At 42.7% G+C, this 21,875-nt stretch overlaps 1 protein-coding gene across 3 annotated transcripts in view; it reads right to left on the reverse strand.

Annotated features, from left to right (window-relative positions):
- Positions 1-21,875, reverse strand: part of PARVB (parvin beta) — a 52,318-nt gene that overhangs the window by 16,739 nt on the left and 13,704 nt on the right. For all 3 annotated transcript variants that reach the window (XM_064166003.1, XM_064166005.1, XM_064166004.1), the window contains exons 2-7: positions 19,662-19,751; positions 16,823-16,893; positions 11,274-11,376; positions 8,586-8,726; positions 6,996-7,111; positions 520-578 (exon numbers count right to left, since the gene is read on the reverse strand). In XM_064166003.1, coding sequence (XP_064022073.1) covers positions 520-578; positions 6,996-7,111; positions 8,586-8,726; positions 11,274-11,376; positions 16,823-16,893; positions 19,662-19,751 — 580 coding nt within the window. The remainder of the gene's footprint in view (positions 1-519; positions 579-6,995; positions 7,112-8,585; positions 8,727-11,273; positions 11,377-16,822; positions 16,894-19,661; positions 19,752-21,875) is intronic.

The following is a 21,875-nucleotide window of genomic DNA, read 5'->3' on the forward strand; positions in this document are numbered from 1 at the left end:
ACACATACAGCAAAGTGATCTGTTACAAAACCCAGGGAGCAAAGAGGGTCGTTCATTTGTTTATTTTTGCTGAGCCCTACTCCTGAGGTGCTATTAAAAACAAGTGATAATCTCACCTTAGGATTTTAACAAGGAGGGGTATTTTGAAGAAGCACATTTTGTCAAACCAAGTCTTACCCCATCATACCTACACAGCCCTTCACTTGAGGGGTAACAGCACTAGGCAGAAATTAGTTTTCCCCTCCAGAAGGAAAGGGGTAGGAGGAAATGCCCACAAAGGTCACTTCCAACAAACAGTTAAAAGCTTATGGAACTCAAGATCGTCAAGAAAACAATTTCCTCCTTCATAACACATTTCCAGAGACCAAGCTATTTCTATACATTTCTATTAAGTGCCACAACAAGAGAGTCTGTTCAATTTAGCAGGGGCTGGGGGAAGATTAAAGTCTCTCATCTTTGTAAACTGTCTCACATCATGCACCACAGACATATTCACAAGCTGAACTGTTTTGCGCTTACTCTGTTGTAGTTGTCAGCTCCTCTGTAATGTGAGTGGTCTGGAGGAGGCCTTCACGTTTCTGGAAAGGAAGATGGAGTTAGAAACTGAGATACTACTAGTAAAAGAGAAGCTCATTAGAGGCTCTCTAGCATTCAGCACCCTTCAGAATCCCAGATGAAAATAACTGGCTAAAGAGTGATCACTAAGTTTAGAGCTAGAGGTGAAGCAGCCGACATAGGAGCGCTTCACTCCTGGAACAGTGGCATTATTGAGGCTGACAGCCAAATGGATGTTTGGAATATGCATATGCTGGAAGACAAATTACAGAGTTTGCCAGGCCTGTTAGTGAGGCCACCAACCACATGCCTCTAAGGAACACATCCACCAAGGAAATGTAGGGAGCATAAAACACCCAACTAGCGATTTCATGACAACCTGTTAACAGGTTTTCTCTACTTGGGGTAATCTTCTGCATGAACAGGGAGTCCCCTACCAAACAGAGCTAGTGTGCAGTGAGACTCAGTCTGGAAACAGCTTAGTAACAGATTTCTCAGGTCTTTTAAGAGACAGGTGGGATAAAATGTCTCTGAGCCTCTCTAGAATTTTGGAGACATGGTACATGTCTCTCAGAGGCTGGAAGAGTCAAAAACTTTACCATCTCTATGGGTCCCTTGCCAAACTATGGGATATAACTTTGTAATTGAATGGAGGGATTTCTCTCCCTCCTGATCTATGCTTTAAAAAACTGACACAAATTGCTCAAGTCTCAGCAGCCACCTAGGAATCAGATCTGTCAGAATGATTTATGGCTGGGTTAATAAAGCTGCTAACTCAGATAAGCTTGTGTGAGGCACAAGCTCCATACACACAGAACATTTCAATACTTTCACCAGTTGAACCCCAAACAAGACCTTCTTTGAGAGAACAGCTTGAAGAGAAACACATCCTACCCCAGGAGAAATCTAAGAAATAACAAATGAAATCTAAATACCAATTAGAAGAACTACTACCCTACTGCCCTTCCCTCCCTACACAACAAATGAAGGCAGCATTGCTTTCTCATGCCACCATAGAGGGAACCTGGCTGAGAGCACAGTGGGAGCCAATCTCCCATTGCTGTGCTCTTACAGCTCCATGCCCAAGTTGAGCCCTGTGCTGCATGCTGCCAGCTGGCCATGTCATCACAGCCTCTCACCTCCCTGCCATGCATACAGCTCATCTGCTCCCACGAGGGAGCCATGGGAACAGTACCAGAAGTGAAACAAGCCAGGATGACAGCATGGATGGAAAAACAAAGCAGTACCTGACAGGGCAACATTTTCTTGCATGCAAAACAATAGTCTCTTTATTCCACCCCACCACATCTCTACTTTATTAACACAGGTTTCTGGACCTTCCAGACATCATGTACTCAAGGGAGAAGATGCTATGAACTGTGAACAAAAACTCAGTAAGTGGTGACTAGTGAATAATGTCTCCAAATGCTTGATAAGAAAGAGGAATGGATGCCAACTCTGACATCCCAAGAGGTGGGAACAGCAGCATTTCTGCTTAGCCCCCTCCAAGAGAGCTGAGCTTGCTGCTCACCCAGCAAGCTCAAGATCCCTTGGCCTTGCTATCCAAAAGCAAATGTCATTCTTCAATAAAACTTTGAATCTTTACAGCACTGCCACCAGACACATTTATTCTTCATCATGTCTTGCCTCTAACCTTTCAGTCTGCAACCCAGACTACAAGGGATTTACTGTACAAGTACCTCAGATCTCCCAGCAGTATCAAGACAGGAGACATGCTGCAATTAAAAGAGTTAGGATGAGGAAAACTAAGTGCAAAAGATGGCAATTCCTGAGCACTGTGAGAATAACCAACACAGTGAGTGTTAAAAACAAATTTTACACTTATTAACCTTTTCTCTTCCTCAATTAGGGTATTTCTTTGTCATGCAAGTTTACATTTCAAATATCAAGCAGTAGAGTCATTTCAAATATCAAGCAGTAGAGTCAGGTGGAAGAAAAATCTGACATTTTCTGTTGTCACTGGGAGTATACATTGAATCCACTAAGCTTTTGTCTTCCCTGCTCTCAGACGGGAGGCTTGTGTGCTAGCTTGAGCCTAGCTGGGATATTTTGATGAGAAGAGTTAGATTATAGGCTGTGAAAAGGAAACAGTGGTGATGGCTACTTCACTCAGAGGCTTGCTGAGATGTAGAAGAACAAGAACACAAATGTAGATAACGGACCTGGCTCTCTGGCTTTGGGCTGCACTTTTCTCTCTCTAACCTGCTGCCTAATTAATCTGTCTGCTTCCTAACCCCTCCTGGCTGGCCCACCATCACAGCTTGAAACAAGAGGCATATGCTGACTGACACCAGTTTAAAACATGCATCATCTTAGACTCTTAGCACCTGGAGTAGCTGTCAACAGGATCTTAACTAGAAGACCCACCTAAACCCTTGTTGTGCCAGGATATTTCATGTATAATTTGGACATATACTGACATGGTTCCAAAGTTTCTATTTCACACAGAAGCCACTAATTCCAGAGGCTGATTTCAAAAAGGGTGGAGAGTAACTAGGTTTCAGGAACCCTGTTCTTGAGAGGGGCTCAAGTGTGCTCACAGTGCCCATTATAAAATAATATAAACAACAGTGGGTGAGTCTTGCAGATGTTCTAAGTAATCCTGACAGGTAAGAGAAGCAAAGGTTCCTCCCACCTAGAGAAAGTCCTCTCCAAAATGCTTGTGGGTTTTGAGCAGAGTATACAGTGCAGGGAGCAGAAAAGGATAGTGTATTGCTTGTCAGGCAGATCCAGCTGCAGATGTTTCTCAGACTCTAAAGCAGCTAAAAGTTAAAATCCAGCAACTCAGGAAGCTTTCAGTCTGTCACCTCCAGATGCTAAAATAGGGCAGAACATAAGGGAAGGGTAGAATCACCACCAGCCTGTGGAGATCTTGATCCTTTCCATGTAGCACAGTGCTCTCACAATATTGCCTTGTTTTTTGGAGCAGTACACTAAATATTAGAGAGGAGCAAGCCTACAACACTTACCCAAGCTAACACAGTATTTTGCACTGCTCTGGGGTTGGCTATGGAAATGCATACAACTTGGCTAAGCAGTAACTTGCCAAACCAGCATGACTTTTATGGTTGTCACAGTGTAAGCACAGACTATTTGGCATGAAGCACTTCATATATCATAGAAACATAGAATCAACAAGGTTGGAATAGACCTCCAAGATCATCCAGTCCGACCTAGCACCCAGCCCGAGCCAGTCAACTAGACCATGGCACTAAGTGCCTCATCCACGCTTCTCTTGAACACCTCTAGGGATGGTGACTCCACCACCTCCCTGGGCAGCCCATTCCAATGCCAATCACTCTCTCTGCCAACAACTTCCTCTTAACATCCAGCCTGTACTTCCCCTGGCACAACTTGAGACTGTGTCCCCTTGTTCTATTGCTGGTTGCCTGGGAGAAGAGACCAACCCCCACCTGGCTACAACCTCCCTTCAGGTAGATGTAGACAGCAATGAGGTCACCTCTGAGCCTCCTCTTCTCCAGACTGAACACACCCAGTTCCCTTAGATGCTCCTTGTAGCTCATCTTCAGCCTACTATCTACCAGCACCCACAGGTCCCTTTCTTCCTGGCTGCTCTCCAGCCACTCTGTCCCCAGCCTGCAGCGCTGCTTGGGGCTGCTGTGACCAAAGATATGGACACATGTGTCACGAGGGTGGCTCAACAAAGTTGATAGTGATAATCCTAAGCGCCCAAGTCACCAATGAAAGTGAGACTTAATTAGTTTTGATAATTTCAGTGTGATAGTGTTCTTGCACAATACTTCAACAGCATCTTGCAGGGTTTTCTTGCTGTGGAGTCCATTCTGCCAAACACACAAAGAAGTCACTTAGCAAACTGTTGATTAACCTCTTTAAATGCATGTTCAAGCAAGAAGAGACATCTAAACTGAATCCAAAATCTCACATAGCAGACATCTTATGTCAACTGTGATCCAGTTTGACAATGAACATTTGGATCTATAATAAGAGATCATTCAACATAAGGAGAGAATGAGGGAGTTGGGGCTGCTCAGTCTTGAGAGGAATGGGCTCCGAGGTGACCTTATTGTGACCTTTAAGTAGCTTAAAGGTGCCTACAAGAAAGCTGGAGAGAGACTCTTTAGGATGTCAGGGGGATTGGAACAAAGCTAGAAGTAGGTAGATTCAGACTGGATGTTAGGAAGAAGTTCTTCACCATGAGGGTGGTGAGACCCTGGAATGGGTTGCCCAGGGAGGTGGCTGAAGCCCCATCCCTGGAGGTGTTTAAGGCCAGGCTGGATGAGGCTCTAGACAGCCTGATCTAGTGTGAGGTGTCCCTGCCCATGGCAGGTGGGTTGGAACTAGATGATCCTTGCAATCCCTTCCAGACCTGCCTGATTCTGTGATTCTATAATAAATAATAATATTATGAATAATCTTCTTAGTAATTTGCAACAATATTAACTTCATTACCACTCTTCTGTTTGTCATTAGTATAACAAAGGCTAATTAAAATCCATTTAAAGAGGTCTGTGTTACAACACCAGCATGTATTTTCAGACTAATTATGGATGCTGAACTTCAAAAATTCAATTTACCAAACTACAAAGCAAACGTTTTTTTTCCAACAGAAATTTAAGTCAGTTTATCCTGTGCCTTGCTTTCCATTTAAATAAACACTTCCATGCTGCAAGTTTTTTCTAGCAGTGGGATAGCAGGGCTGAAACAAGACTCTCTTGCATGGGGCCAGCTGAGGTAGGCTCGCAGCCAGCAGCTGCCATTATGATCTCCAGGACTCCAGGCTTTAGGTCTCACAGCCTTTCTATCTTAAATTAATGGGCACACAGGAGCTTCTCTTTTCCCTTTCTTTTCCTAGTTCCTGTCAGCCTTTATCTTATCCTGTCTTCACCTCAGCCTTATCCAGTCTCCACATGCAGTGACTCTAGTGAACCAGATGCTGTCAGTAGATGTCTTCTCTCTCTCCAGCAGAAAACAATGTGAACCTCCACAGCTTTCCCTCTCTGCTACAGGAGTGTCCTGAAGCTTGAAATAAGGACAAGAAAAGGGAGGCTTTATCTCTTTACCCATTTTTTCCCCAGTTTACCAGTTACAGAAGACACTTCACTGTACTGGGCAGAAAGAAATTTCTGGCATCAGGGTGTCAGAGGACTGTTGACCACCTTATGTTTACATTTTCCTCCTTACCTTTCCAAGACATTCAAAAGAAATAAAAAACCCCTGCCTGAATTAGTCTCCTATTTATACTCATGTTACTTTATACCTAAGCAATCATTCTTTAAATGAACCAACTACAGCAGCCTAAAAGCAGTTCAAAAACCACCTCTTAAAGATTATACATCCATTCATTGTGAGCCATCAGTTGTTTATTTACATCACATCCTGTACCTCTGGAGTATTCAGGCAGGGAGCCTGGAAAATGCCATGATTGAAATGTAAAACAAAATGAGGCTTGCCTTATCAACCACTCTGCAATCTCATCTGCTGAGGAGATCCACATTTCCAAACCAGAGATCACTTTTATCTTCTTTGTTCTTGAAAAGAAACCCACTGCAGCCTGACAGCTTTAACAGTAAATGACACATACAGAAAGCACTTCCACAGCCTGCTGCCAGCAGCTGAGCTTTCCTTGTGACAATGACACCGAGCACCGCAAGAGTCACAGCATGATCAGTGCTGGCTCAAAGAGCTCTGCCTGGTGTTTCAACAGCTGTTGAGAAAAGCTGGGTTTGCATGCTACAGACTGTACAGCCACAGAATAGGGATAGAAGGTAAGACAAAAAGCAAGAGCACATCACTCCAAAAGTCTATGTAGAGTGAAAGGAAACAGTCAACACCAAGCACAGAAAGGAATAACTACAGCAATATCCAGGGAAGGAGGCAAGAAGTCAGGGTTCCTCAGGTCAGATCTCTTCCCCATAAAGAAAGCTAGCAAAAAAATACCAGGCTGTGAAAGAAATGATGGAAGTCTATTAGCATGCCAAGGAAAATAATATGTCTAACTCTACACAATAAGCCACTGAAGAAAAATAACATCAGTAATGGCCTCCCCAAGTTAGGGAGATTCTACATGCTGAAATTCTTTCCTCTGCTCTTCGTGTTTCAGGGTGTTCCCTGAAAAAAAAAGTGGCAAAACCTATTTCCTAAAGTTCAAGAGATTATAGACACAGCTCTCTCTTTCATAAAATCCCACCACATGTGTTTAGGTTGATAGTGCAATAGCAAGTGGTGGCTGCAAACACATTATCGATACGATGTTCTTGGGATTCACATTGAAGCACACCAATAAATGCGTTCCTAGGGCTCAGCTTCATTAAACATCTGGACAGGAATTTTCTAAACAAGAGATTGAAGTGCAATGGATGGAAGCAGCCCAGTACTGCAAAATCAGAGCAATAAACAATGACTTGCCTGCTCAGTTTCTCATAGGTGCTCATACTCACCCGCACAACTACCACTTGCACAGACACATGCTCAGGGAGTCGGATGGGAGCCCGGAAATGCATTGCCAAAGCTACCAAAAGGTGAAGAATGGAAACCAGATTCTTGCCATGGATTGCTGCAGGAAAGAAGGAAAATGAAGCAATTAAAAAAGTACTGAGGCCCTGTCTTAAACAGCTCTGGGAAAAAGGCAGCAGAAAGACAGGGGGAAATGCCTTTGGTGAACTTCAGCAATCATAGAATCATGGAATCAAAGCCTGCAATATAATTTTACCAGTAGCAAAGCCTACAATTAACTCTCTCTTTAGGTAACATGACTAACTTAAGAGCCCAAGCGCTTAGGCTCTCTCTCCGGCCAAGGGAGACAGCCAGATTCAATCACTTGCCTTCCACTGTACTGGAGAGTATCCTTTTATGTTCACTGTGGTGGTCTGAAAGACCACTTTCCAGAACTGAATGGCTAACACAGCTTCATAACTGTAGAGATTCAAAATCAGGAAGCAAACAGAAATGTTCTAACAAAAGCATATCCTTAAAGGAATATCTAGGTTCAATTATCCCATCTACAGCCATGTACATCTTAAAGACCACAGAGAAGATACCAGTTACAATCCACACATGGATGTGGTAACACTCTATACACAAAAAGGTAATGACACCAAGCTGGGTGGCCATGCTGATCTGCTAGAGGACAGGGAAGCTTTGCAGCAGGACCCAGACAGGTTAGACTCATGGGCAAAGGCTGATTGTATGAAGTTTAACAAGGCCAAGTGCCAGGTCCTCCACCTGAGTCACAACAACCCCATGGTAAGCTACAGATCTGGGGATGTGTGGTTGCAAAGCTGTAACTTGGAGAGGGAACTGGGGGTGTTGGTTGACAGTCGATCAAATATGAGTCAGCAGTACCCAGGTGGCCAAGAAAGCTAATGGCATCCTGAGTTGGATTAGAAACACTGTGGCCAGCATGAACAGGGAGGTGATAGTCCTGAGGCCACACATCAAGTATTGTGCTCAGTTCTGGGCCTCTCACTACAGGAATGACATTGAGGTGCTGAAGCATGCCCAGAGAAGGGCAACAAGGCTGGTGAAGGGCCTGGAGCACATGCCCTACAAGGAGCAACTGAGGGAGCTGGGGGTGTCCAGTCTGGAGAAGAGAAGCCTGAAGGGAGACCTCATTGCTCTCTACAACTACCTGAAGGGAGGTTGGAGTGAGGATGGGTCAGCCTTTTCTTGGTGGCAAGTGACAGGACCAGAAGAAAAAGTTACAAGCTGTGCTGAGGGAAGTTCAGGTTGGATGCTAGGAATTATTTCATCACTGGAAGGGTTCTCAGATATTAGAATGGTCTGCCCAAGGACGTGGTAGAGTCATCATCCCTGGAGGTGTTTAAGCAGCCTGTGGATCTGGTGCTTAGAGATATGGTCTAGTGTTGACTCTTCAGTGCTGGGTTGAAGGTTGGATTGGCTAATCTTGGAGCTCTCTTCCAACTGGTTTTTAAAAAACTCATTGTCACAGAAAGGACATGATCAACCTATTGATTATTATACCCTTCTTGCCCATGAAGCTGAGTCAGAAATCACAACACAGTCCTTACAGTCAACATTCCACTTGATTGTCCAGCCATGGGGTCGGAGTAGGTCATGGACAGCTTCCAAGACTGTCTGCAACTTTTGTTTCTGACCAATCTCAGACTGCGTCACTTCTGCCACGTTCAGTTTACGGTCAGCCAATTTTTCTGTGTTTGAGAAAAAGAACAAAAAGATTAGATTGAACAAGGGCTTGAATGGGAATGACAAGCACAGAGCACTGGGCAGAGCTGGACTCTGCTAAAGATTTTCCAGGAGAATGTTTTTCTGAGGATGCAAAATAGCTGAAAGCAAGTCCTTTCATCAAAGTGTGTCAGTTCCAAAACCTGTGATACAAAACTAGTGAGTTCTGGCAGAACATGCAGCAGCCCAGAGCCAAAACCCTTAACAGCTTCCAGACAGGCATCAATTTAGTACTAATATTTATTGTACTTCCCATTTTCCTTCACTGGGGCACATTGGCACCGCATGGCCACAGGGTTTAATGGACTGCAGAGGTTTAATGGGCTTTTCTAATAACAAGTTAATTCAGGACAAAGAGGGGTAAATACTGTGTGAACATTTCCTTCAGCTTGGTAAGCTTTATTGCAGGTTAGCTGAACATACTGATTTAAGGCAAAGTAAACTTTGCCTTCTCAGACCTGCCAGTCTCCTGACAAGACTGCACATCTGCAGGACATTCTGCCTGCTCCTCTGCAAGCTTCCCTGCTGAGTCTAAAGCCAGAAAGATCCAGGACCAAGAGATTGTCTGCTTCCCCAATATTTTGATAGAGCATGGGAAGATCAAAACCCTCAACAGCTAAGACAACACCAACAGATTTCCATGCAAGTGTCTGGGTGCTGCCTGAACCTGTAGCTAGCCCCACGAGTCAGGAGCTAATTTTGTGAGTAAATACTCAAAAGCCACTTCAACAAATTTCTAGCAAACTCTGTAACTGAATCTAATGGAATTGTCTAATTGCAAGCCTTCTGTCTGAAACACAAAGGAGCCTCTTGAGTCCATCTAGTGGGCAAGCAATATACTGACTGCAAGAACTTCTCTTCCAGTCCAACTGAGTTTAATGCTGTATTATTGCTAGTTGTTTGTTCTAGATCCAGTTATTCCTTTGTACAATGTTTTCATGACTGTTGCACAAAACCTAACTATTATTTAAAATTACTGGGCAGGTGGCAAGAGAGTCCTAAATATAAAAATCAATGAACAATAGTAATTGTGATTAAAACCTATCTCACATTAATTAATGCCCTCCATTACAGTGGTACTGAATAGATTCAGGAATACAAATCTTACTATTGCTGAAGAAACCAAGGCACCACTGAACAACCACATAAGATTGGGGCTGAGTTGTGATAGCTTCAGGTTAGGAGAATTTTTTGCTTTACAGTCAGAGGCTCAATAGGAAGAACATAAGGAAAAAATCAGTCCAGTCGAGGTCTCAGGCTGCAAGATGCACTTCCTCACCCTTCCTCCTGTAACAGACGCTAAGGCAAACTGAGCTGCATATCTGTGTGTGTATGTATGTATACATAACTAAGCACGTTCTAAATGCATGCAGGCCTGAGGGTGGAACCATGGCCTCCACAGGGAGCCTAGAAGGCAGTGATACCCACAACAAATGGCTACTGCGAAGTGCGCCACCACCTGCTGAAACAGCAGGGTCTATAGGTTAAGAAGTACAACTGTATTCACACAAATACTCCCCAGCTAAAATTAATTCTACACTCCTGCTCCCCACCATGTCTGGAGAGTCCCCATTCTACACTCCTGCTCCCCACCATGTCTGAAATGTTCCCACAGCAGTTTAACCAAGCAGTGGTAAAAGTACTCTTGCTTTGCTCCTCGAGTTATTTTTGAGGATTTTTGATTGCAAACAAAGTGAATTGTTGTTAACCAAAATGCTGCAGATCTGTTATTTAAGGAGCATACAAAGAAAACACAGTGAGTAGCATCCATTAGCACCAGTGGAATTAGCACCAGGAGGTCCCCTAGCCCTGCATGTACATCCTACATCCCAGCCCACTCTTGAAAACATGTCCTAAGTAAACTGAGAGCAGTCTGCCTATCTGTCTGAGAAACTGTGCATTTACAAAGGCACTTGAAGCCTCAAGTCTCTCTGTTTGCTAAAAGCACCCCCATAAATCACTGCATCATGACAAGGCTTTCTCCACTGAACACACACTGCAAAGAGGTGAGCCGGCTGCAAAACTGCAGCTGCTTAACTCGGTGTATCCTTTAATGAACCATTCACACATAAGTGCACATTATCAGTATGTGACTTCTGCTATGCATTCTCCTTTTATTTTTCCCCTAAACATAATTCTGTCAGGACCTTTGAAAAAGCTCTCAGGCCAAAAGTTCCCAGATGCAAACTACAAAGACAACATTTTTGACCAAATGGCTTCTGTTGTAAATATGAATTTCTTCACCTTTTTCGCTGCCACATATTTCAGTGGTCTGGACTATACTTAGTCCAAGAAACAGATACCTAGGCATCATCAAGATTTCCTCCTCTGTTTAGCAGACAGTCTGAGAAGAACAGATGGAGAATTTGACACTGGAGCTATCAGTGAAACAATCTGTATCCTTAGTGAGATGGTGGGTTATTGCACAGACCTGCTGCTCTCTGCAGCTTTGGAAAAGGTCAGCTTTGGGCCCCTACCAGTCTTTGGGGCTGCCTTCTCTTGCATGAACTCACCTAGCAGCTTTTGCAGCACCTGCCCATCATAAAGGTCTTCTTCAAGTTGTTTGACAATGATTCTCTCCTCTACCAGCACATCGTTTATCCAGTCAATTAGAACCTGAAAGTACAGAAAAAGAAGGCAAATGTCTATAACCAGCTGAAATGTGCTCCTTCCACTCAAGGCAGCGCACAGGAATAGACAACTGAGCAAGAGTAACCATAATTATGTATTTCCAAGGTGCACAGAAGGAACAAAGACATGCATGCTTTTGCTCTATTGTCTTTAGTTCAGCTCTTGCAGCATGGCAGTTACAGTTACCTCTATTTTTCCTCATTAAACTGTTTCTTTGTGCACCAATTCTAAAGCAAGTAGCAATCAGCAGCTCCACAACATTGATCTTTGCTAACATCTGTGTTCTCCACGTCCCAAAACTCATGTCTTACCTGTTTTGTGTGAAGAGCAGAACTGCCAAAAGATGTCAACACATATGCCCACGCTCCTACCATCTTCCCTAGCCTAAATAGCTGTGAGTGGTGTGCCAGAAAGAAGAACTTCAGAGTGGAAAGAGCTAAATGCTCCTACTAACAGGAGCTAAACAAAGTCATTAGCTAGATCTCTGCCACCAGCAATAAGACACAGGATTTTATCTTAAGCTATTCCAGTCTGCAGAAGTTTGGCACTAAAATGTTGGTCAAACTGGCTAGATAACCATTCTACCCATATATATTAGCCTCTATATGCTGACTACTGTAACTAGAGAAATCACACAGTCACCTGCAAAACAGGAATGAACATAAAGACCTTTCAAAAAGAAAAGGAACTGAGTTAAGTTTTCCAGATGCCAAAGATAACCATTTCCATACAGTTACAGGAAGAAACAGCCTTGACCATTGGAAGTTGGCAGTAGTGCTGTGAAAAATTAACTTAGTCTCTCAAAAATAGTACAGTTCTGTGAAGGGAAGCAACATCAAATCCTGCTAAAGTTAACAATCCTGCTAAATGCTTTTCTCTGTAAGAGGCAAGAGTATAGACACGCAAAATCCATTAACTAGAGGGACCTAAACCAATAAGCCTTGGTTTAAAATTCTGCAATGTTTTTAATTTTCATATAAAACTGTGGCTTTTTTAAATGCATTTTTGATTAGATTCCACACTTCTGTCTTTTCTCAGCAGTCATGATAGCTCAAGAAAGATTTGGGGGTGGGTTTCATACACAAGATACTGTGATATAACAACAAATAAACAATATACAGACAGAACTGTAGCCAAGCAGATGCTGGGCTGCATCAGGAGAAGTGTGGCCAGCAGGTTGAGGGAAGTGGTCCTCCCGCTCTGCTCCACATTGGTGAGACCCCACCTGGAGTACTGCATCTAGTTCTGGAAGTCCCCATTACAAAAGGGATATGGATGTGCTGGAATAGGTCCAGAGAAGGGCCATGAGGATGATCAGAGGGCTGGAGCACCTCTCCTATGAGGAGACACTGAGGGAGTTGAGCCTGTTCAGTCTTAAAGAGGAGAAGGCTCCGAGGTGACCTTACTATAGCTTCACAGTATCTGAAGGGGAACTACAAAAAAGCTGGGGAGGGGCTCATTAGGATGTCAGGTAGTGACAGGACTAGGGGGAGTGGAACAAAGCTAGAAATGGACAGATTCAGACTGGATGTTAGTAAGTTCTTCAACATCAGGGTGGTGAGACCTTGGAATGGGTTTCTCAGGGAGGTGGTGAAGACCTCATTCCTGGAGGTGTTTAAGGCCAGGCTGGATGAGGCTCTAGACAGCCTGATCTAGTGTGAGGTGTCCCTGCCCATGGCAGGGGGGATGGAACTAGATGATCCTTGTGGTTCCATCCTACCCTGACTGACTCTACAATTCCAACTGCACTAGACCCACCTTTGCAGACACAGGCAGCGCAAGCATTTGAACATATTGGTCACAAGGGGCATTTAAGTAATTCAACTTGGCTACTAAGGTTCATTGAATCTACCAATTTCAAACAAGTCTTGCCAGGCTTAGTGTCCCCAAAGAAGCTTATAATCCAAACATGAAATAGGAATGCTTCTTGTACCTCCAATATGTATCTCTAGTACTTCCAAAGCATGCTGAAAATGTGCAGGGCTGAAACTCAGCTCTAAAAATAGTGTAAGGGGCAAATCTTAGTCAGGTGGCTTTAGAAGGCACACAAAGAAACACACAGAAACCACACACACATCAGCCTCCTTTTTTTTTTTTTTTGTCTCCTAAAGAAATTTAGGAGAACTCTAAACACTCTTTACAATTTGTGAGAGAGATCAACTGTGGGAACTTTATCCTTTAACAGAAAGTAAGTTCTAAACAGCTTCACAGTAACATACAGACTTGAAACCTGACTGTGAAGTATATGAGAAGAAATAATCATAGAATCAACCTGGTTGGAAGAGACCTCCAAGATCGTCCAGTCCAACCTAGCACCCAGTCCTATCCAGTCAACTAGACCATGGGACATCTCTGCACCCAACAGCAAAACAGCCCAGCCTTAAATTCAAACACTTACTTTAAGACAGTTGTGCACTTGTACTGGGCAGTAAATAAAAGAAAACCACCCATTTCAGATACCAGAAATAGACTATTTGGTGAATAAATTATATATACATACATACATATGTGTGTATAGAGAGATATTATGTATAAATATATATGTTATAAACTCATCTCTTTTTCCCTGATCTGAATTTTCAGCATTAGTTCTGCTCAGCCATCTACCAAGCTGTGCCTGATTACACAGCAGAGCAAATGAAGCAAGGAGAAAAAAATAGCTGTTGGCTGCAGAGGAAAATTAATTGAACACTTCATAATGACAAATTGTGGCCAACTGTTTTTAGAATACCATTGGTGATGATAACAAACAATGCTTTGAGGCATAAGTCTAGTTCCTGGCAATTTTCAGATGCGCAGGAGGATTTAAAGTGATTATTTCAGCACCCCAAAGCAAGCAGCCTTCAACAAGAGAATTCACATTATCTTTCTTTGAATAAGAGTGAGGAATTAGGCTTCTCACTGGGGTTTTAAATTTGTATTTTTAATATATATATACATGTATTTTGGAATTGTTTGCTTATTTTTTCTGTTGGTGTCTCCATGTTACCACAATACTATACAGCTTATGTCTCCAGTGCATCTCCAGAGTTACAACAGCTGTCAAAATCATTTCCAAACATTCAAACAAGCTCTAGCTGGTCCATGCACTATGTACAATTGCTATGGCTAGCAGAAATTAAAACAACATTTTGTGGAGACAAAGAAATGTTCAATCAGTGTCAGTACCAGACACCTCTGCTGCTGCTTTGCATTGAGAACCGTTTATCCAACTGCATGTGACTACAGAATAGAAACACTCAAAATCAATGACTGCAAAGCATTGGCACCTCTGACTAGTGTTGGAAGAAATTTGGGTTGGCACTAAGTCACACTGCCAGATTTCAAAAGGCATGAGGCTCTATTGCTGTTATTGACACGTTCCCCTCTAAGGGGACAAGAAAGAGAACCACTTTGAACTATAAAAACCTTCATCTATTCAGCTCCTCACTCAATAGTCAATAGAGATCTTACATTCGAAATTCTGTGGAGCAAGAATCCTCTTCTACTGGTTGCTGCTGTATAGCACTTAAAGCAGCTAATTCTTACCCATCCATGGGATTCTTGGAAAATGTCATTAACCAGAGAAAAGAAGGAATAAATTGCTCATTTTCTGGCATCATCCAAACTCTGCATCATAAAATAGGTTTTGCCAACGTAAATCAAAGCCTGACTGATTTACAGCAACACTGTTAAGTATTTCTCTAGCTGAATCTCTGCAGAACCTCTCAATTGCTAAGATGTATTCAAGTGATTAGCAATTCTCTAAATGACATGATTTTCAAGTAGGCACTCTACAGGACACATCACTCCTTTGAGGATGATCTCGAAGAAATAAGCTCCAGCTACATGCTCTTCTCTGCACCAGCTGCTCCAGGTCAGCTGGCATCAAGTTATTCTCTCTTCCTGCAAGTGTAAACCGATGCAGTGAACCGAAGTCTGATCCTGTGACATGCCGTAAGTGCTGCCCTAACCTTGATTTTCATTCCCCCTGAAGGCTTTCAGACTTTTAAACTGGGACATATAATCTTGATTGAATATGACATCCAGGGAAGACTCACCAACTTGCTTTAAATTCAACAGCAAAATTCCCAATTTAAAAGCAGTTCTGATCTCAGTACCAAGTTCCCTGCATCTCGGAGGGCATCTGTTTTTTTCACTGCAACGACTCCGGTTCAGCTGAAGTATTCATGCTAATACTGCTGCTCCATTAGCAGGGAAACCACAGCCCATTTTGTGAGAGTGGTGCAAGACCACTATACCTTTTGAGAAAACTAATGGGTCTAGATACTGATAAAGAAAGATTGTGCAGATTCACTGTACTTAAAACCATAGTGTGTGTCAGGTGAAATAGAATAACAAAGACATTTAAGCACTGCTCCTTGCTAAACTCGGTTTGATGTCGGCTTGCAATCCTAAAGACACTACTGCAAAGTTAGTAACAGATCACTGGGCATGTTTTAAAGGTAGTAGCTTGCTGAGGCATTCTGTGAAGCTCTGTATGTGCAGCCACATTGCACAAGATGTCCTGAAATGGATGTGCCACAGCTCAGCACCCTATCTGGAGACAGCATACACTACCCAAATTCTTCAGATCCACCCTGCTACAGCTGCAGTGTTGTTTCTAACAAACACAGATTTTAAGAGTAATGAAGTGTGGTGGGAAGTAAAACACAAGTACAAAAGGTTTTTGGAAAGGGATCACATTTGTTGAGTTGTCATCTCTTCCTGCTCCAGATTTCACCATGTTTAATCTCAACAATTTACTGCATAGAACAGGTTCTCCAAGATGCTAGTCCTTCAAGATCAAATCCCCCATCACATCTGGCAGAAACTATGAGCACTGCTGAGGCAGAAGCCATACTTCACAGCAGCACAGCTAGGAACACCATTATCAACACCTTGGGCAGCTGTCTTGGTGACAATACAGATTCAGAAGAATCTCACCTCTGCCACTAACCACAGGTAAGCTTTTCTTTAAAAAGAACTAGCAGATTATAGGGCAAGAAGAATCTCAGTTCCAACTTTCCTGTGATACCAGAGGTGTCCCCATTGTCCTCTATCATGCCCTTGCTCATTTCAATCCTACTCTTTCTTCCCCTGAAATCTGTTTTCCACAGCTCCTTCCCTGTTTTGATAAACAGAAGGAAAGCAGGCTACATGTGCAGTGACTTAAGGTAGCTTCAAGCTAAGCACTGATCCTCACTGTGACAATCACAAGAATATAAATGACAATAGAACTTTACTGCACAATTACCATGAGAACTCTGACATAGATCTAACCTTTGCTTGTTTCTCTCATTGTTGCTCTCAGCCTTACCTTGTTGATGATCTGTTTTCATACATATTTCAGTAACAATTTATTATGGCTTAACAGTGTTCTCAGCAACTTTCTTGTAATGACTCCAACTCTCTAGTAAAAGATTTGAAGGACATGACAGTGATTTCCTACCTTGATAAGCTCCTTGAACTTGGGGTCTTCTTTGGAGTTAGGATCAATCATAGTGCGTTCCTCGTTCTCTTCTGTCCAAGTAAAATGGGAAACTTCAGTGAGATCCACTTTAAGTGCACACTGCTGAAATACTGCAGCAATTCCAAATCACGAAGTAGCCTGTCAGCTGATCATCAAAAGACAGTGCCTAGTCATCAGCAAGGGACTATCTGATGATCAAAGCGCTAGGCATACTGAGAGGCACACAGAAAGACAATGGAGCCCTTAACTTCCCTAAAAGAAGACTGTTTCCACTGACTATCTCCAGCTCAGGCCCTGGAAGATGCAGAATACCTCAGGAAAATCACTGTTACCTATACTCTGTGGGGCATGTTAATATTAACATGCCAAAAACTGCAGTAAACTATCTTTCTCCCTCTCACTGATACAGAAATGTTGGCAGCAAAATCAAGTTAAGCTCAGTAAGGCTAATAATCTAGCAACCTTTGGGAGAACTACCTTCACAGTAGCACATAGGGACATGTGTACATGGTACCAAAGATAAGGACACTACCATTTAGGAAGCAGCTGGAACAAGTCTCATATTCTAAATTGTAGTGTTTGCTTTCAAGTAGTGTATCTCTCTCTGTGTGCCCTTCATTTTGGCTCTTTTAGCACCCAAGCAGTAGCTGTGATGTAGGTTAGCTTTGCTCCTTTCAGTGGAGAGCAAACCTTGGCTACTATAGAACAGGAACATGAGCATGGGTGATAGTGTAACAGCTATGTAAGGAAATTCCTTTCAGCTAAAAAAATGTTTAAAACCCCATGGATGTATCCTCAGCTGCATCTTGACAGGCCATACAGAATCCTATTTGCCTACTGACTCCTCGATTCCTTCTAGCATGGTAAGAAAGGAGGGGCTTTGGTGTGACTGTTGGTCAGGCCATTGCCACACTGCATAGAGGAACCAGCTAAAATCTGATGATGACCAACCTACAGTGACTCCTAGGGCAGTGCCAGACTTCACTGCTGCTGGATGAGAAACACTACACTTGCATAGCCTAGACACGGACAGAGTGTACCATCTAACTACCTAGTTTGGGGTCAGAGCTGTCCAGGCTCTCTGATCTTTATTAAAAACCATTTGACCCTGCTATCTGAACATACTTGATGAATTTTCACAAACCTACAAAAAAGCCCTGAATTCTTCTGCTGCTCTTTTTAACTGTTTTCCTTTACTTCCTCATTACTGCATAGGATGAGTCAGGCAACGTAGGCAGAAGGAAATGACACCCACTACACACCCAAAATGCTGCTAAATGAAACTCTGAGTAAAATTTGACCCATAACTGTAAACACTTCCCCACAGAACTCTACCTAAGGCTCACCAGTGGTCATGTCTTTGCATGCCAGGTGTGGTCCTACATCTTCTAAACTCATACACATCTTTAGTGGTACCCAGAAGAAATCACTTGGGGACACTCCTGATCCATATGTACACACAGAGCTACCAACACTTCGCCCACAGCTCAGAAAAACACTACTTTGTGTTTCCCACTGTTTTTCTAATTAGAAAATCTAAATGACTAATACTATTCCTTAATCTACTCCTTTACTATTTATTTCCATGACAGCTGGCTTCAGCTAATTTTGTAGATTAAGAGAGACACGTCCAGGAAAAATGAAAGTGTTTTAATTACATCAAGCTTTAAACACTTTTTGCTATTAAATTACACTGTTGTTCTTGTAGGGACTTGGGGCAAGCAGAGAAAAGGAATTTAAGTATTTACCTACTTTCTATATAGTACTGCTTGTTTTGCTCCATTTTCACCTGCAAAGCCACAGCAATAACATGACAGAATCCCAGGCAAGTAATAGAAATTAAGCTAACTGGCAAGCAGTTGTGCTGCTTCTGCCTTATGGAGCTGCCTCTGCCTCACTGCTCTTGGACAACATGATCTGCTCTGCCTCGTGCTTCAGACCAGCTTAGCCCTGATATTTTGGGCTTGAACTACCTGGGAATTTAAGTGCCTCGTGATGTGGCAAGAAATGCCACCAACGTTGTGCTCTCTGCATATCTGCAGGAGATCCTGCCTGCACCTCTGCAAACCTCCGTGCCAAGAGGAACCAGGATGAGGTCACAGATCATCTGCCTCTTTCCCAGCATCCTGGAAAGATCTGGAAGCCTCTCAACAGTCAAGCAGTACCAACACTGCCACAAAGCAGCCAGGAACCATCTTGAAATTTCTACTCCACTGCAGTGAATAGAACAGCCTTTCCCTAGGGCTCTGGGTTGCCTTTTATCTGTAAGTGGGGCAAAGTCATTTTGTGGCTAAACTTTCCCAATTTTTCTGATTCTCCTAAATGAATGACTTGCCCATAAGCATCCTTGTGAAGATCTTCCTGACTGAATTTGAACCCAAAGGTAACTCATTTGTTACCTTTGGGAGGTATGTCTGAGATGCATTTGGCCAGTGGGTTAATAGAACTGAAGTGAATCTAATGTAGACAGATTCAGCAGTATTTTCCACCTATTTCTTTGAAAGCCTCAACTTTTTATCTCCTTTTAGGATCATCACAGATGAACTCAGGTTCTCTCTCAATTCATGAACAAGTTAGTTTTCCCACAAACTACCTAGTTTAAGTAGTTGCATAGTTGATGCTGTTCTTTGAAAGCCATTTTTGGTCCTACTGATTTCTATCCTACATGTGACATGTAACAGTTCTCAATTCTCATGTCAAATTCTCTCAGTTTCAACTGAGCACTCTACAATCAGCAGTAAAGCAACGGATATGGGGCTCACATTGGCCATCTTCATTAATAATTACTTAGTTGAGGTCTGCAGCACAAATACTTTACCTAATAGTGTGTCTTCTGGATGGATGTCCACAGTGCTTGGGTTCATTGGTGCATTGATAGCATTTTTTCCTTCTTCTTGGAGGTCACTCACTGAATAGAGAGGGGAAAAAAGGAAAGAAAGACTGTAATAAATGCAAAGATTGCAGATATATAGGGGGGGTTGTTGCACAGTGTATGCATAAAATGAGAAAACATCTGGTAGATCCATTTCAAAACAGGCCCACAGTTTATGGAATTAAGAACTGCAGCCACAATGGGAAATAAAATCCAAGTAACACCTTTTTACAGCTTCTTATTAAAGTGGGCTAACAACTTGCTGGAAACAAACTCCATGGTAAGAGCAACATCAGAGTGCCTGCTGTTTACATGATGGTCCAGATCTAGGGCAGACAGCAAACTGTATAAACCCCCCTTCTGGTAGCATAAGTGCCACCTTTTCCAGCAGCAGACCACCAGGAACTGCAAACTGCTACTGGTCACAGCAAGCCTCAGAGAATCACAGGGAGCCATAGCACAGAAAGATGAAAATGTGTTTAATTCTAGCACTGCCAACAGCTAAGAACAGAACACAAATCTGAAATTTGTGATTTCCAGCTCTTGCCTTAAACCCAGAACTCTCATTTGGGAAAGTGTCCTTCATCAATAAAATGGCTATTAAAATACTTCTTGACATTATGCAACAGGAACTGAACTTGAGGACAGGTACTGAACACCTCTTTAGTCTCTCCACAGAGCTTGTCAGTGACATAAGCACTAGCAATGCTATAATACTTTAACATTCTCCAAGGCACATCTCTCCCTAAACTCAGATAAGTGTTATCTATTCTCAACCAGGCTATGGAAATAAAAGCATCTGAAATAGGAGATACAAAGACACTGCAACAGCCCCATCTATTCAGTGACAGTTCTGTGCTAGCATGGCCCAAGATGGCTTTTGGCAGCATGTGTGGCATTGCAGTGTCCTTTGGGAGCAGTCCAAGTACCATAGTCTTTTCAGGGAAAACCAAGGACTTCCAAATAAATAAGGTCTGCTGGACAAACTTTTCTGAGGCAAGAAAGTGAGGAACAGTTAATAAAGAGTCACAGTATCCCAATGAGCACTTCCTTGGAGAACAGTCACTATTCCCCTTTCCCACTGGAAAATCAATCCACAGACTAATCATTTGCACACAGTTCGCAAAGGTTACAGTCTATGAAATCCTGTATCAGGAGCTGCATTTTCCTTGCTTGACAGAAGGGGAAAACACAGAGCTCCTGCTGCTCCAAAGGAGGACAGGGAAGAATTACACAGTATAATGCCCATTCCTTCTCTCATGGATAGTTGAAAGCAGGTACTAAGAGCAAGTTATCACAATTTGAAACTGCTGCTCCAAAACACTAGATAAGTCTTGCTCACAGCATGACACTGAACACAACTAAAATCCTAAGTCACTAATTGCTAGTGTTACGTTCTGCAAGCAACAAATACCAGGCTCATATTTTGAGCCTTTATGGTTTATGAACCATGTTAGAGCAGCTGGTTAGAGCAAACATGGCACAAAGCCTGGGGAAAGGGGAGGCTACCAGCAGTAAGCCTGACTTGCTTGCTTTGTGTACTTTCTGCAAAGGGAGAGAACAGCATCCTCAACTGCAAACAGAATGCAAGGCTCCTACACTGCGATGCCAACAGGCACACAGCCACCAAAAGGGACAAGGAGAATCACGAGGAAATTGGAGTTTCAAAATTCTGTTAGGACTATAAATGTTCACATTCAACTTAAATGAGACTCCTTTTGAACGTGCCAGCCTTGCTTCTAGATGTCACTTTCTTTTCACTCTTACATCATTGCTGTAGTTTTGGAAACTCCAAACCTTCAATGAGGTCAAGGCGTTGTTGTTCCTAATGCTCTGCAAATGCAGAAGAGAGTTACCCAGTTCCTCTGGAGAGGCAATATATAGCATTGCCTGCAGTGTATGCTATGTAAACAAAATCTTCCATACATTTCAAGCCAGAATACTTTTAAATGCAGTTAAACCACTCATCACCAAATTAAGATGATGCATTTGCCATTTTATACATATATATATATATATATACATATATATATATAATCTCCACACTTTGTAACAAAAGCACCTTGGCTTAGAGCAATTTACTAAACTGAAAGAAAACTTTAACATGAGTTTGTGCATTAAGACCCCAACCCTCGCATTATGAAGAGCCACAAAACCCCC

Source organism: Pogoniulus pusillus, chromosome 27, assembly GCF_015220805.1.
Source record: "Pogoniulus pusillus isolate bPogPus1 chromosome 27, bPogPus1.pri, whole genome shotgun sequence".
In the NCBI taxonomy this organism is placed as follows: Eukaryota; Metazoa; Chordata; class Aves; order Piciformes; family Lybiidae; genus Pogoniulus; species Pogoniulus pusillus.